This window comes from Meles meles, chromosome 10 (assembly GCF_922984935.1).
Source record: "Meles meles chromosome 10, mMelMel3.1 paternal haplotype, whole genome shotgun sequence".
Taxonomy (NCBI): Eukaryota; Metazoa; Chordata; class Mammalia; order Carnivora; family Mustelidae; genus Meles; species Meles meles.
Window position 1 is genome coordinate 28,886,773 of NC_060075.1, and position 16,783 is coordinate 28,903,555.

At 42.5% G+C, this 16,783-nt stretch overlaps 1 protein-coding gene across 2 annotated transcripts; it reads left to right on the top strand.

Annotated features, from left to right (window-relative positions):
* The first annotated feature begins 603 nt into the window (after window positions 1-603).
* Window positions 604-2,933, top strand: FEZF1 (FEZ family zinc finger 1). Of its 2 annotated transcripts, XM_046019976.1 has the most exons (5): window positions 604-1,032; window positions 1,183-1,404; window positions 1,636-1,770; window positions 2,014-2,146; window positions 2,575-2,933. In XM_046019976.1, exons 1-5 carry the CDS (start codon window positions 604-606, stop codon window positions 2,931-2,933), a joined length of 1,278 nt encoding a protein of 425 aa, XP_045875932.1. The 2 variants fall into 2 exon arrangements, with proteins under 2 accessions (XP_045875932.1, XP_045875931.1); XM_046019975.1 differs by having other exon boundaries at window positions 604-1,404.
* The last annotated feature ends 13,850 nt before the right edge of the window (window positions 2,934-16,783 follow it).

A 16,783-nucleotide genomic window follows, 5' to 3' on the forward strand; every position in this document is an offset into this window, starting at 1 on the left:
GATGTCACTTAGAGCTAAACGAGAAAATTGATCTCAGATTTGCTTGGCCTTTAAAGCCTGGTTAAGCAGATTGAGAATTAAAAAGACAGAGGAAAAAGCAAAGGGGCGGGGGAGGATGGCGAGGTGTGGGCCCGAAAGACTGTGAGCCGAGGGGAGGGCGTGCCGCGCTGCGAAGAGCGCCCCCGCCTCTTCTGGGCGGGGGAACTTCACTCGCCAATGAAAAGTAGTTACTGACTGCAGAGAAAAAAAAAAAGTTTTCCTGTTGACTGTTGGAAGCGAATTGAGCAATTATCTAGTTTACCTTCTCCTCTTGGAAGTTAACGATTGGCGAGATCTTGGCTGCGTTATTGACACAACACTTTCTATTGATAGAAATAAGTAGTGATTGTCCTCGAGTCATTGGTGCGCCAAGAACTCTGCGATGGGCTGGCAGGAGTCCATTGGGCTGGGCAGGCAGGTTCGGCTGGTGATGCTGGGGAGGAGGAGGAGGAGGCTGCTGGTGGTGATGGTGCCCGTCCTCCTCTCCGCAGGTCTGTGACAAGCAGGGAACAAGGCAACGACGGCGCAGCCTGGCCCCGGCTGACGGACGCTGGCGACTCAGTCATGGACAGTACCTGCCACAACGCGACTGCCAAAATGTTAGCTACTGCTCCGGCCCGGGGCAACATGATGAGCACCTCCAAACCCTTGGCTTTCTCCATCGAACGAATCATGGCGCGCACCCCCGAGCCCAAGGCCCTGCCCGTCCCTCACTTCCTGCAGGGAGCCGTGCCCAAGGGGGACCCCAAGCACTCTCTGCATCTTAACTCGTCGATCCCCTGCATGATCCCCTTCGTGCCTGTGGCGTACGACACGAGCTCCAAGGCCGGAATGACTGGCTCGGAGCCGCGGAAGGCGAGCCTGGAGGCTCCGGCGGCACCGGCGGCGGCGCCCGCAGCGCCCGCGTTCAGCTGCAGCGACCTGCTCAACTGCGCGCTGAGTCTCAAGGGCGACCTGGCCCGCGACGCGCTGCCGCTGCAGCAGTACAAGCTGGTAAGGCCGCGTGTGGTCAACCATTCTTCCTTCCACGCCATGGGAACCCTGTGCTACCTGAATCGAGGTGATGGGCCATGCCACCCGGCGGCCGGCGTCAACATCCACCCGGTGGCCTCCTACTTTCTCAGTTCCCCTCTGCACCCTCAGCCAAAAACGTATTTAGCTGAAAGGAATAAACTGGTGGTCCCGGCGGTGGAGAAGTACCCCTCGGGAGTAGCTTTCAAAGACTTGTCCCAGGTTCAGCTGCAGCATTATATGAAAGAAAGCGCCCAGCTTCTGTCGGAAAAAATCGCTTTCAAAACCTCTGACTTCACCCGAGGCTCTCCTAATACCAAGCCCAAAGTTTTCACTTGCGAAGTGTGTGGAAAGGCAAGTACTCTGTAGAAGGAAGGTCTGCCCGCCTGCCTTCCTTTACTTCTTTCCTTCCTTCCTTCTTCCCTCTTTCCTTCCCTCCTTTCAAATTTCATTTTATTTTGTTATTATTTGTATACATTTGCTATAAGATTATTTCCTTACTCCTCCCCGTACACCCACCCCCCTCCAGGTTTGATTTCAAAGTGCTTGTTGGGCTAACCTGTTCTCTGTGTGTTTAAATTTAAGGTCTTTAACGCACACTATAACTTAACCCGTCACATGCCAGTGCACACAGGAGCCAGACCGTTCGTTTGCAAAGTCTGTGGAAAGGGCTTCCGGCAAGCCAGCACCCTGTGCAGGCACAAGATCATTCACACCCAGGTGTGTGTTCATCTGTCTCAGTTTCACCTGGCTTACTTCCAAAGAGTTCGTAGAAAAATAGCTGCTGAACTCTTATTCTTTAGCATAAGGTTTGAAATGTGCTAGCTGGGCGGGGGAAATGCTATGTTTTTGCCTTTGTTCTGCTTAAAAGCGCGAGAGAGACAGCATTACCGTGTTTTTGAGTTTGCAGGACTCCCCTTAACAAAATACCCTAACTTCCCACTTTTCTTCCCTTTCTCTCAGGAAAAACCTCACAAATGTAACCAGTGTGGCAAAGCGTTTAATAGAAGTTCCACTTTAAACACACATACCCGAATACACGCAGGCTACAAACCGTTTGTGTGTGAATTCTGTGGCAAAGGATTTCATCAAAAAGGTACAGAACCCAGGAGGCCTTTCATGGCAGTCTTACCAAAAGTTCTAATCTTCTCCAGATATTTTAGGGGGGAAAATGATGTTTTGAAGTGCAGCTGGTTACTGGCACCTATGTTGACGTTTCAACCTCTTACCTGTGTGACTGATTTAATATTAGAGAAAGGCATAGTTAATACACTGAAGGGGTATTTCCTAATTGCTTGTTTTCATTTTATAAAATTGGATTAATAAATATGTTTTAATATGTGGAGGGAACGACCTCATTGTTGATATTTACAAGTAAACTTGGGGAGAGAAGTGCAGGCGGCAGGGCAGCCCTGCACCTGCTGTCCGAGCTGTGGCTGCTTTTCCTCTTGCTTTCCAATGGTCCACTCCTCTCTTTTCAGGCTCTCTTTTCAGATCCACATCCCTGTCATTTGTCTGTTTCAGGGAATTACAAAAACCACAAGTTGACCCACAGCGGGGAGAAGCAGTTCAAGTGCAATATCTGCAACAAGGCTTTCCACCAGGTTTACAACCTCACCTTTCACATGCACACTCACAATGACAAGAAGCCCTTCACCTGCCCCACGTGTGGCAAAGGCTTCTGCAGGAACTTTGACCTCAAGAAGCACGTCCGCAAGCTGCATGACAGCAGCCTGGGGCTGGCCCGCACGTCTGCTGGGGAGCCCAGCACCGACCCATCGCCCCCTCTACAGCAGATGCCACCTGCGACCTTGCCACCTCTTCCACCACCGCTGCCACCCCCTGGGCCCCTGCAGCCCGGGCTCCACCCAGCCCATCAGTGATTAAGGCCAAAGTCCTTTCCCAGCCCCTTTAGGGTCCCCACTACTGAGGCAGCAGGGGAATAGAGCTGGGTCATGCAGATCCAAGCTTGTCTGCAGACCCCTGGGCATATTGGGGCCCACATGTTAAAGCAGATCAGAAGCCTCTGCATTTCCTGGCCTTTCGCCTCTTGCATGCACCTGCTAAATGGTTTTGTGTATTATATCCTATATAGGCACTAACAATCATGAGAAAATATGGGGTTTTGTTTCCATTTTTTTTTTTAATTTGGAAAGACTTCATCTCGGGTGGAGAGATGGTGTTTGTTTTGTTTTGTTTTTGTTTTTGTTTTTAAACAAAATTCTGCTGTATTTATTGAGATCTGTATTATCCTACCCGGGAATGCTGCACCATTTTAATTTTATGATTGTATATATTCCCATTGTGTTATTCTGCTGTCTCAAGATGCCTGCCGATTGTTTATTATCATTTCCTCTTTCCCTGAGGTAACGAGACACTGTGTGTATGTTATATACACACGCATAGATGTGTGTGCCTGTAAAGGCACGTTCCACATTCGTGAGCACATACACACACATACACATTAGAGAAAGGTGGTTCATTATGGATGAATTTGAATTTTGGTTTTGATTATTGCACGTGAAAATTGATTCATTGACTGTTGGAAATAAAGACTTGGAACATGCTTATTTAATCAACAAACTTTAGGGTTCTGTTCATAGGATGCATCTAGAGATCACTATTCTGACCCCCTCATCCTTCATATTCTTTAAATGTCCAACCCTGGGTTAATATCACCTAACATTTGATCTGAAAAATTCACCAAGAACAAACAATAGTCTTTTTAAACAGTTATAACTTTGGTAATGAAATTTGACAAAGTTCTGAGACAGTAGATGTGGAGTGTTCTAATAGAAACATGTCTTTGTCCTGGGCCATCTGACACGTTTGTTAAATGGAAACAACATATCCAGGAGAGGTGTGTAATATACATACCAAACAGGCTTTAGGACAATACCATTCAGAAGGATATCTATTGTTTGCATCCAGAAGGCACATACTGACTTATATGCAGCTGGCAAAAAGAGCCTCCGTGTTTTTATGTGTGTATATGTGTTTATAGACGACTATACTTCCATTCAAGGAGCAAACATGGATGAAAACCAAAGTGTGGAGGGTGCCAGGTCCTTGAAATGCTTCAAGTGTTAATCAGCAGCTCCGCTGTGAGCTCGGGCTCTGGTGTTTTCTAACTGCAAGTCTCTCCTGCTTTCTTGCCAAAACAGTGAAACAACTGCTAAAGACTTTAATTAAGAGGGGTAATTAGTTCAGATTTATCAAAGCCGGGTTGTTATACTATTAGCTGCTCAGTAGAAGCTGCCAGACAAACTCACGGCGCAGCGCAGCCATGCCACCGCAGCGGGACCACATCCGAGGAGAGGTGCTGGGGAAAGCGGGCCGCAGGGGTCCCCGCCTCGCCTCCGCGGTCCCCGCACCCCTGCCGGCCTGCTGGGTGCGTCTCGGCCCCTCCCTCGGCCTGGCACTCCTGGCAGGCCTCGCTGCTGCCGCCGACTAACCGCCGCAGTTCCACGCGACGGGCTTAGGCTCCAAAGAACCCAAGACTTCCTTCCTGCGCCTGGGGCAGGGCAGCGTCGCCAACTCCTGGAGCGCCCCGACGGAGCAGGAGGGAAGCGCGGGGCACGAGTCTAAGATTTGCTGTCCTGCCTCACTTTTGCCCGTCTTGCGGAGCTCAAGGAAATGTGGCGCCGTCAGTCGAAGGCGGGACGAAGGACGAAGATGGGCAAGGGGCACCGCAGGGGCACGGCCTCGATTTCCTTCGCAACCAGAACCCGCATTTCAAGGCAGGGAAAGATTGACGCGGGCGCCGTGAGCCCACGACCTGAGGGTCTCCTCGTTGGCCCAAAGGGCAGGGAGGCGACAGCCCGGGAGAGGACAGAGGGCGAGGGGGTGAGCGGGCCCTGCTGGATATCCACGCCAAGTCCAACCCGGTCCCTCTCGGGTTGGGGAAGCCCAAGACACGGAGCGCGGAGTTGCACCGGAGGGTTCGAAGAACAGGGAATTACTGCTTCCACGCGCAGGATTGGGGCCCAACAGCCCCCCGCTCTTACCCCAGGACGCACGCCCTTCGCCATCCCTTGGCTCTCGCGCACTGGGGCTTCTAAGGCCAGGCTTAGCAATTATTAGATCGAATCCCCCACGTTTCTCTTTTCCTGACATCCCCACACCTCATCTTATCCTTTGCTGCGACCAGATCCATGCTAGATTTGACTCAGAAAGTGATGGTGAATTGGGGAATTCCGTGGTTGGGTGGGTTCCGAATCAGAGGGGCTGGCAGGAGTGCAGCCCTTCTCCAAATGTCGCCGCCGACTGAAAACCCTCGCTCGTCCCGGGCGCTGGCTGCATTCCCTCACAGCAGCCCGCGCCACAGAGGGAGTTTCTGGAAATGTCGTAGTTATAGATAACCACTTTCTGGAGGTGGCTTAGGTGGATCTTGAAAGCATTTGTTCTCATTGAGTAAACATAATGAGGTCAGGGGTCATTTTAAAGGGCAGAAAATGGCCTTTGCTTCCTGAACTTATCCTCAGTAAGTATTTGAACTTATTCTCAAAACCCCAGGATGTAATTCTTGCAGACTTTCAAGGTGATCCGATTTTCCTAGTAAAAAGCAAGCCGAACATTGTTGAGGAAAATTACTAAACCGTAAAATACTTACAATGAGGAAGTACTTACATGTGGTATTCCCACCTTCTAACCCATGCTAATGTGCTTTGACTTAATATTGAAAACAGAAGTCTTCTATGGAAGGATAGAGTTGGTTTTGGTGGGTGGGGGAGAGATGGAAAGAATGAAAGAGAGAGAGAAAGTGTGTGTGTGTTGAGGGAGGGCTCTGTTATTGTGAACCAGAATGACTGTATAGGTCTAATTTGGGATGGTACAATCGTTCCAGAGAAAGCTGGCAAAAGGAAACGGTTGTCTGTCTGCTTACAGGTTTGAGTAGCTTGAAGTGGTGGTGATTAAGTAGAAGAAGCCAGAAGGAAATTCTCTAAAATAAGCACTCAGGAGAACTGCTTGTCAGGAGGCGAATTATCAATGAACTTTGGTTTATGACAAAGCTGCTAGAGCTTACTAAACATCAAGGAGAATCTCCTTAAAGATAGTTGAGTTTAGAGATTAAGTGGGGGGTGGGCAGATAGAAATTTATGAAGAGGGATACTTGGCCAATAGTCAATGGAAGACCTTACAATTCTGCCCCTCCAACAAATACTAAAAGGTGATTTTCCCCCTTAACTGGTTTCTTGGTCACATAGTAAACCTTTGCCAATTTCTGTTGCACTTCAGGTTTATGATTTTTAAGGAATCATGACTTACTCTGTTACCAAACAGTACATATTTAGAAGCATGAAAATTAAAGACAATCCTAAATTTTAAAGGGTGAGAATATGAAGTTGTTGACTAGTCCTGAAAAAAAAATTTGAACCAGATAACACTGTCTTTCTGGTATATTTTTGCCAAACCACAGATTACTTTCACACAAGAAATTAGATACTTCCATTAGATTAATTAAAACCAAAAAATAAACCATATTTGTAAGTAGAAGATACCTTATTATGAATCTCATTGTTTTGAGAATCGATGTATATGCTCATTCCAGCTCCAGGGCATACTAACTAAAAGCAAATAGTGTAAAGATATATTAATCAACACACTCGTCATTTGTGTACTCCTAGTGCTGAAGCAATTTGCCAGTTCAAGTCATGGTAGGTTATCTTACTCCAGGCAATAGACAAGAGGAGAAAGCCTGGTGTTTAAATGACCTTGACAGGAAAATCTGCCTCTGTTATTATGTTTTTCTGCTTGTATTGTGACATGTTGCTCATAATGAACTTCAAGCAAAAGTCAGAATCCATCATGCACTTGAACGGGCACTAAGTTATTACAAATACCCATGTACATCGTCTGTTCAAGTTTGAAGTGACATTGGTATCAAATGAAATCAAAGTGCTATTGGTCTTATGGAGATCAAGTTGCTAAATAAAGATGAAATAAAATTCTGTCAATACAAGTCTTCAGAGCCAGTATTTTTCTGTCAAACAAACAAACGTTGCTCCTGGGCACAAAGGTGGGAGTGGGGAGAGAAAACACCATGTAACAGCTCCTAAGTGGAGCTAAAAATCTATCACAAAAGGAAGAACAGATCTTCAGCTTGATTTAACTGTTCTTCTTGGTAACAATAATATAGACATTTTGTGTATAAACAGTCTAAAAGTTCAGACCCTTCTGATGCAGATCCCTCAGATCACATAACAAATATGGTGACATCTTCTGATAATACACCACAGAAATGTAACTTTTCCATTAAATATGAACCAAATCTGGAGTAGGTGAGACATTCTACAAATGTATTTTTTTTTACACAAATCCCTGAATAATATTTGCATCTTTAAAATTTCAGCAAAAACCAGTGTTTGGAACAAACCTCTACAGGACAAAGAACCCAATTTCTTTGATGAATAACAGGAAGGGGGAGAGGGAGAAGAAGAGGAAGAGGAGAAAGGGGAGGAAGAAGGCAGGGCAAAAGGAGGAGGAGGGGACTAGGACAGGGAGAACAAGAAAACCTATCATTTAAAAGAGATTTTAAAAACAGAATAACTGGGGTGCTTGGGTGGCTCAGTCTCTTAAGTATTCCATTATGGATTTCAGCTCTGGATCTCTGGATGGTGAGATGGAGCCCTGCATAGGGCTCCCCACGTGGCATGGAGCCTGCTAAAAATTATCTTTCCTCTCTCCCTGCTCCTGCCCCTTTCCTCTCTCACTCTAAAAAATAAATTAAAAAATAATAAAATAATAATAACAAATTTAAATTAAATTTCAATCCCAAATCATTCAAATGTACTGTGAAAATAAAAGTCACTTATGACACTTGAGAGTACTGGAAATTTGAACACTGACTGGGTATTTAATTTGGCTAAGATCAAGTGTAGTAACTTTTAAGATGTGAAGAAAGTATTTTGGTTTTGTTTAAAAAAACAGTGTTTTTTTGTTTGTTTGTTTGTTTTAAAGATTTTATTTATTTGACAGACAGAGATCACAGAGAAGCAGGCAGAGAGAGAGGAGGAAGCAGGGTCCCCGCTGAGCAGAGAGCCCAATGTGGGGCTCCCAGGACCCTGGGATCATGATCTGAGCTTAAGGCAGAGGCTTTAACCCACTAAGCCACCCAGGTGCCCCAAAAAACAGTGTTTTTAGAGCTATGTATTCAACTATTTAAGGGTGAAATGATAATATGTTTGGGACTTGCTTAAAAATAATATAGGAGAAGGGAAGTGAATTTAGGTATGGATCAATCAGATCGGCCATCAACTGAAGGAGGAGGGGCAGAGGGAAAGAATCTCGACCACAGAGCTCCATGCGGGCTCGAACTCACAACCCTTAGATCATGACCTGAGCCAAAATCAAGAGTTGAGGGCTTAACCAACTGGGCCACCCAGGTGCCCCAATATTCAGGGATTTATTGAAAGGTGATACATAAAGGGAAACTATCTCAGCATTGTATAGTCACTCTGAGTCCCCAAAAAACAGAACTTAAACTCAGCATTCATCATTTCATCGATTCATTCAAAGTGTGAGGGGCACCAGCTTAGATGTGCGATAGGACATAAGACTCAGATTATTTTATCTTCCTGGAATTTATATTCTAGCAAGGGAAATAGAAATCAACAATGATTTTGAGTTGTTTATAAGTGTGAACAGAGTACTATGTGTTCAGATAACATGAGTGATCTTTGGAGCGGACTGAAATCTAGTGTTCTATTTCTTTTCATTCATTTAGAGCTATGGTTTCAATCTGGGGGCAATTTTCTGCTAGAGGGCATTTGGCAATGTCTGGGGACATTGCAGTTTCTGCAAATGTGAAGGTGGTTCAACTGGCATTTACTGAGTAGAAGCCACAGATGCCACGAAAAATCCTAAAAATGTATAAGACATTTCCCTACAACAAAAAATTATCTGGTCCAAGAGGCCCATAGTGCCAAGATTTAGAAACTGATCTTAGAGGATCTAATTCCTCAGATTAGGTTCTGATGGGGTCAATTCAGCATCTTTATTTGACCTGTTTGGTTACTGATTCATGGTCTATGACATTATGGACAAGAGTATCGACTTTTTCTCCTGCAGTATCTACTATGCTATTAAGCCCATTCAGTAAAAATTTTATTTTGGATATGATAAATTTCAGTTCTAGAATATCCATTTATTCTTCTTTTATAGTATCCCATACGTTTCTACCGAGATTCCCCATCTATTTGCTCATTATGCCTAATATTTTTCTTTGAATTATTGAAAACTTTTATAATAGTTATTTCAGAGTCCTTTCCTGCTAACACTAACATCTCTGTCACCTTGGGATATGTTTTTGTAGTTTATTTTCCAGATCTTATGTCACGTTTTTTTGCTTCTATGTGTATTAATTTTGTTATTGTTTACTAGATATGTAATATGAGTTACTATATTATTAGTTTTTATATCTTTTAAATAGTGGTGAGTATTTTTTAAAATATGCAGTTAATTTGCTGATGAATCAGCATGATCCAATTGGAGCTGGGGCTTATGTTGTGTTAGAATAGTCTGTAGTAGCCATAGTTAAGAAGTAGTTTTCCTGAGGTCTATGCTAAATGCTTTGATATTCAGCAAGTCCCTCCAATATTGCTGGTCAGAATTCCAACAACTCTCAGCATTGGCAAACTACAAAATCTCTGTGCAGCTCAGAGTCCCCCAGTTAGTCTCTACCGGGCTTCATAGAATTTCTCTCTATGCATATAGAGCTTAATATTTGGCCAAAGACTCAATGAGACCCCATGTGTATTTCTGGAGAGCCTCCCTCTCTACAGTTCTTACTCTATCCTCCAATTTCCAGCCACTTCAGCAGTCCCACAGTCTGGTATGTTTCTCCATCCAGCAAGATGGTTGCTTTTTTTCTTTCTTCCTTTTTTTTAAAGATTTTATTTATTTATTTGAAAGAGAGAGAGAGGGAGAGAGGGAATACAAGCAGGGAGAGTGGGAGAGGGAGAAGCAGTCTTCCTGCCAAGCAGAGAGCCCAATGCGGGGCTCAATCCAAGGATCTTGGGATCATGACCTGAGTCTAAGGCAGCAGCTTAATGACTGAGCCATCCAGGCACCCCAAGATGGTTGCTTTCTATTTGGACTCACTTCCCTGTGCCTTGCTTTGTAAAAAGTCTCCATTGCTAAAGGTAGAAGATGGAATACCATGTGGTCAGTGGGGTGGCTGGGTATTTTTACCTTTGAGGAAATTTAGTCTTTCATTTATATAATCATTTATATAAAAAGTTAGAAAAGTAATATGAGAAGTGGACCAGAACTCAGGATGACCCTTAATCCCACACAAACTGGCAGAAAATGTTACATAATCCATGCTGCCGCTTCACACATATATATACAATACACATGCATATATATTGTTTAATTAAGCACAAAGTTTTCATAAAGTGAGTTTAAAATATAATATGAGAAATAAATATGTGTTTAGAAGTAACTAAAAATGATTAAAAGTACGAAAAGTACTGTGGGAAAGAACAGAGAGTCTCTCAAAGAGGATCTAACAAAGTCTTGGAGTGGGAGAAGTGGATATTTGAAAAAGCTTTCCTAAGGAAGTGATTTTAATGGGAGCATTTTTGCCACCTACGGGTCTTCCTTGTCTAAAACCCTATCTTTTTTGGCAAGAGACATAGCTTAGAGAATGAAAGAAAATACTAGAAAGAAAATTCTAGAACAAAAAGTTTACCGTTCTACTTTGAACCTCAGAGTTGATCTTTAAATCTAGGCTTTTTCAAGAAACAAATGACTTTTCTTAGTTTCAAAATCCACATTTAGTCCTGGATATCTTGGGGGCCGTTTTACATATTAATCTCAAACATACAAAAGATAAAGAATACAAGCATTTCTATAACAATTGCTTGGCTGTTCCAAAGATAGGTTGATCTTGGAAAATGATACTTGGATTATGAAACTTAATCAGGGCTGTTTCTAATTATAGCTGTTGTCCATTGACTGTCTTGGGGAGTAAATGAATATGTACCTTGGGCTGGCATATCACTATTGAATACTCCTTTCTTCTGTAATAATGAGTAGAGACTGCCTGAAGCCATTTGTTTTCACTTGGAAAGGATAGCAGTATACTTTGTCTAACCTTTGAGTTATGTAATTTCTCATGTTCTCTGCACAACCTGAACTACTAGACACTTGAGTCTCACTATCCCTTAGGAAATCATGTTGATCCACTATATTGATTATATCATGTTGACTAGCTTTGTTGAGCAGGAAATTGCAAGTCTATAAGACTATTATAAAGAATGCCCTTTTGGGGAGCATTCTTTATAATAATTGACTGAGGAAAGAAAAGTATGAGCCTAGTATAAAGATTGCTCCACATGATATGCTGACACTAGTCAGAAGTGAAACCTGGAATATTATAACCCCCCAAAACAGACATGTGAATGGACCTTTCTGAGTGGCCCCACATCTGAGGATATTTCTGTCCTATATGATTGGAACAATCCACAACTGTGATGAAACATCATTATTATCAGGTAGACAAGACTACCTCTTTCCCCAGTGATCCCATACCTGCCACTGGACTCAAAAACAAAGTGGCTGTGGGGGCACCTGGGTTGTTCAATGGGTTAAGCTTCTGCCTTCAGCTCAGGTCATGATCTCAGGGTCCTGAGGTCCAGCCCCGCATTAGGCTCTCTGCTCGGCGGGGAGCCTGCTTCCCCCCTCTCTCTGCCTGCTCTGCCTGCTTATGATCTCTCTCTCTGTCAAATAAATAAAATCTTAAAAAAAAACAAACCCAAAGTGGCCGTGATGAAAAGGGTGAAAGTTATGTATGGGCTTGTCACTAGACTGATGTGGCTTTCATGGATGAATGACAACCTTGCCAATAGTGGGATCTAATGAAGAGCCCTTGGTATGGCACTACAGGACCAGCTGCCTACATGGAGATATACTGATCACACTGCACTCCCTCCTCATGGAGGACAGTGTGTTGTCTTTGCTGGAGTAGACATTTGTCATGTATAGTGGTTTGTCTGTCTTGTACATGGTGTTTTTTGCCAGTACTTCTATCCATGAATTCTCTAAATTCCTCATTTACCTTCATGCCACATGAATTTTTTAGATCAAAAACTATTATAGCAAGAAAATGGAACTGTGAATATATAGTGAATTTATGAGAGGTATTTGCAATGAATAAAATGGGTAAACCATTCAACACACATAACTGACTAATACTATCCAACATATATAAAGGAACTTGTAAATTAAAAAGAAATGACAGGGGCGCCTGGGTGGCTCAGTGGGTTAAGCCTCTGCCTTCAGCTCAGGTCATGATCTCAGGGTCCTGAGATCCAGCCCCCCATCAGGCTCTCTGCTCAGCAGGAAGCCTACTTCCCTCTCTCTTTCTCTCTGACTGCCTCGCTACCTACTTATGATCTCTCTCTTTCTCTCAAATAAATAAATAAATAAATAAATCCTTTAAAAAAAAGAAATGATAAAACTAATAGAAAAACAAGCAAAAACTTGACAAGGAATTACAAAGGAGGAAACCAAAAGTGCTCATATACATGTGAAAAGATACTTAATCTTCTTAGCAATCCTCAAAATGCAAATTTATCACCCCAGGGAGATACAGTTTCATACTTAACCAATTGGACAAATTAAAATTTTTACAACAGCAAGAATGGTGAGCATATAGAGCACCCACAATACCTACATGCTCTCGAGGGGGAAGGAACCCATAATAGTTTTAGAAGTCACTTTAGAAGGCATGTTGGCATTATCTAGCAACTTCCTATCACCTCAAAATTCTTCCATTAGCTGTGAAACTTAGAGAACTTCTTGTACATGGTACCAGGGACATGGAGGTACAAGGGTAGAAGTCTTCATAATTGCACTGTTATAATTATAAAAAATTGGGAACAACTCAAATGTCTATTAACAGGAAAATACATAGACTGTGGTACGCTTACACAATGTAATAGTATACAGCATTGAAAATAAATGATGACTACTAGATGTAACAACACGGATAAATCTCAGGAACACAGTTTGAGTAAATATGCAGGTTACTGAAGGATCACACTATGTGAATCCATTACTAAAACATTTTAAAAGTATCTGTGATAAGGCTATCAATAAGACCCAGAAATGAAGAACAGAAAATTTGGAGTAATTGAACTGAAATTTGGAATAACAGCAAATAAACAAATGAGGAAGGATATGCAGGAGGTGTCAATGCTATTAGTTAAGGTCTTTTTGTTCAAACAGACTATTACAGAGATGTTTGCTATGATGAATTCCTGATAGATTTTATAGCTATTATTTTCCATCTGATTAATACTTAGTAGAAAAAGTTTAGGGCACCAGGTGGCTCATCCGGTTAAGTGAACAACTCTTGATATCCGCTCAGGTCAGGAATCTCAGGAACCTGAGACTGAGTCCTGTGTCCAGTGTGAGCCCTGCTTAACATGCTCTTCGCACCTCCTTTGCCTCTCTCTCCCCCTCCATTTCAAAAAAAAAAAAAAAAGATTTAGAAAAACCACTACATTTTGGAACCTCTAGGATACATCTAAATCTGAGGACAATTCAAGACCTTAAATATATAATGAGGGTAGAATTATCTTTGGGGCACCTGGGTGGCTCAGATGGTGTTCTCCAGGTCCTGGGACTGAGCCTCATGTCTGGCTCCCAGCTCAGCGGGGAATCTAATTCTTCCTCTCCCTTTGCCCCTCCCCCTGCTTGTGCTCTCTTTGTCTCTCAAATGAATAAATAAATAATTCTTTAAAAAATTACCTTCAAGATAGTTTTGTGGCTTTTTTTTTTTTAAAGATTTAAATTTTTTATGAGAGAGAGAGAGAGAGAGAAAAACCAGTAGACAGAGCAGCAGGCGGAGAGAATCAGACTCCCCCCCGTGCTGGGAGCCCTTCGCAGGACAGGGTCCCAGGACTCTGGGATCATGACCCATGCCGAACGCAGGTACTCAACTGACTGAGCCACTCAGGCACCCCCAAACCGTTTTTTTTTTTTTTTAAAGTTTTATTTAAGCAATCTCTGTACCTAACATTGGGGTCGAACTCAGGACCCCAAGATCAGGAGTCACATGCTGCTTTGAGCCAGGTAGGCACCCCTTCAACATAGTTTTTAACCAGCTAAATAAAACAAAAACCAAACAAAAGTTTTACAGTTATCATTGTGAGAAGGAAGTAAATGTCTTCTACTTGTACATGAACATAATATTCCTGGGAGGATATGCAAGAAACTGGTAACTTACCCGAGAACGGGCAGCTGTAAGGGTGGGAAAGTGGGGGGCCACATTTTACCTACATCACCACCCCCCATCTGCGGTTTCACTATCTGCAGTTTTGGCCAAGGCAACTTGGGAACAGAGGATCTTCCTTCTGACGAATCTGCAGAAGGTCAATAGCGGCCTAACTTTACCTCAAGGATGCGACGTCATTCTCCTCGGTTCATCTCATCACATAGGCATTTTACCCTGTCGCATCCCTGCTGGAAGGGTGAGTACAGCCTAGCAAGGTGTTTAGAGACAGAGCGGGGGAGACCATGTTCACATGACTTTTATTATAGTCTGTTGTTATAATTGTTTTATTTTACTAGTTTATTGTTATTAATCGCTTATTGTGCCTAATTTATAAATTAAATCTTATCATAGGTGTGTGCATATATAGGAAAAGTCATAGTATATATCGGGTTTGGTACTTTCCGTAGTTTCGGGCACCACTGAGGGTCTTGGAACATATACCCTGAAGATAAGGGGCGGGGGACTATACTGTATATCCTTCTGGTTTTGTTTTGTTTTTTTTTTTTTAAGATTTTATTTATTTATTTGTGAGAGGGATTGAGTGAGCAAGAGGAAGCACAAGCATGGGGAGGGAGAGGCAGGCTCCCCAGCCAGCAGGGAGCTGGATGTGGGCCTAGATGAGTGGAAGGCAGATGCTTAACGCTTAACGGCTGAGCGATTCAGGCGTCCCTACTGTGTACTTTTTTGAACCAAAAGTGTACTGTATACTCTTTTGAATTGTGAGTCAGTGTATGTGTGTGGCAGACCATGTTCCTACCCTATCGGTTGTTTTCCTTTCTTCCACACTGTAATAGACCTGATTGGATTCAGGTGTTCACATTCTGACTCGTGAAGTCAGAGTCCGACTTGTAACTTAAGTATATTTTGCTTAATTTGTGCTTATCATAGTGGGTGGTTGTTTCTTTTTTTTTCCCCTTGTCGGGGGTTTTTGAGAGTGAGAAGTGGTTGGCTTTCAAAAAAAAAAAAAAAAAAAAGCCAGTGGCGCCGCCTGGGTGGCTTGGTCAGTAAAGCGGCTGCCTCCACTCAGGTCATTATCTCAGGGTTCTGGGATCGAGACCCCCCACCCCCACACCCTGCAAGTGGAGTAGGCAGAAGGCCTGTTTTTCCATCTTCCACTCCCCTGCTTGTATTCCCTCTCTCACTGTCTCTCTGTCAAATAAATAAAATCTTAAAAAAAATTTTTTTTTTTAAATTTAAAAAAAAAATTTTTTTTTAAAGATTTTATTTATTTGACAAAGAGAGATCACAAGTGGGCAGAGAGGCAGACAGAGAGGGAAGGGGAAGCAGGCTCCCTGCTGAGCAGAGAGCCCTATTGGGAGCTTGAGCCCAGGACCCTGAGATCATGACCTGAGCTGAAGGCAGAGGCCCAACCTACTGAGCCACTCAGGTGCCCCAATAAATAAATCTTAAAAAAAAAAAAAGACCTGATTTGTTAACATTCAACAATTTTCCTGATGTAAATACTCCCACTGTGGCTGATTCTACCAATGTGACATCAACTGGCTCACAAAATTCCTGAAAATTTAACAATTGACTCTTGCAAACCAGTATGAGCCAGCTACAACACAGCCCTGAGAGTGAACATCTGATTGTTTCTGCCAGTGAGAAATGAGGGAAATTATTCTGGGAATTACTGGGGGAAAGCTTTCATTACTCATCAAAAGAGATTCAGAAGAACAAAACAATCCTTTTTCTTCTGGGGGCTTTTCCAGCTTTTTATTGTGAAAAAACAATTAGCGAAGATGAAAGATTTTTACAGTAAACATATATACTCATCATCTAGATTCTACTAGATGATGATAGATAGTAAATGATAGGTTTTACTAGATGATGATAGTACAAAATATTTTATAGTAAAAAATATTTTACTATATTTGATTTATCACATATCTACCCATCTATAACTCCTTTGATCTGTCTTATTTCTTAATGCACTTCAGAGTGAATTACAGATGTCAATACCCTTCGCACTAGATATATCAGCATGTATAATATTAACTAGAGCTTATTTTGTTTATAATTTTTCCTTTTGAAATAAAATTTACAAATGATATGTAAAAAATCTTAAGTGATAAACATATATACTGTGTAACCCAAATTCCCACCGACATACAGAACATTGTTCTCACTCCAGAAAGTTCCCTTATTCTCTTTCTAAGTCAATCCTCACCTCTTCCCCCAAGAAGCACTATTCTATTTTTTTCTATTATAATGTTGTCTATTCTAGAATTTTGTATAAATAGAATCATATATTATGTATTCTTTTGTGTAAAACTTTTCAGTCAGCATAGGGTTTTTGGGATTTATCTCCATTGTCGCATGTGTCAATGATTTCTTCCTTTTTAAATTGTGTAGTAATACTGTGTTGTATGAATATTCCACTGTTTGTGTGTTCTTCTATTAGTGGCTATCTGGGATTTTCCCAGTTTTTGACTATTTTGAGTAAAA

Coding starts and splice junctions, on each gene's coding strand:
- FEZF1 (XM_046019975.1), top strand. CDS start 604: ATGGACAGTACCTGCCACAACGCGACTGCCAAAATGTTAGCTACTGCT. Junction 1,405..1,635: donor CTTGCGAAGTGTGTGGAAAG/GCAAGTACTCTG, acceptor TTTAAATTTAAG/GTCTTTAACGCACACTATAA. Junction 2,147..2,574: donor CAAAGGATTTCATCAAAAAG/GTACAGAACCCA, acceptor TGTCTGTTTCAG/GGAATTACAAAAACCACAAG.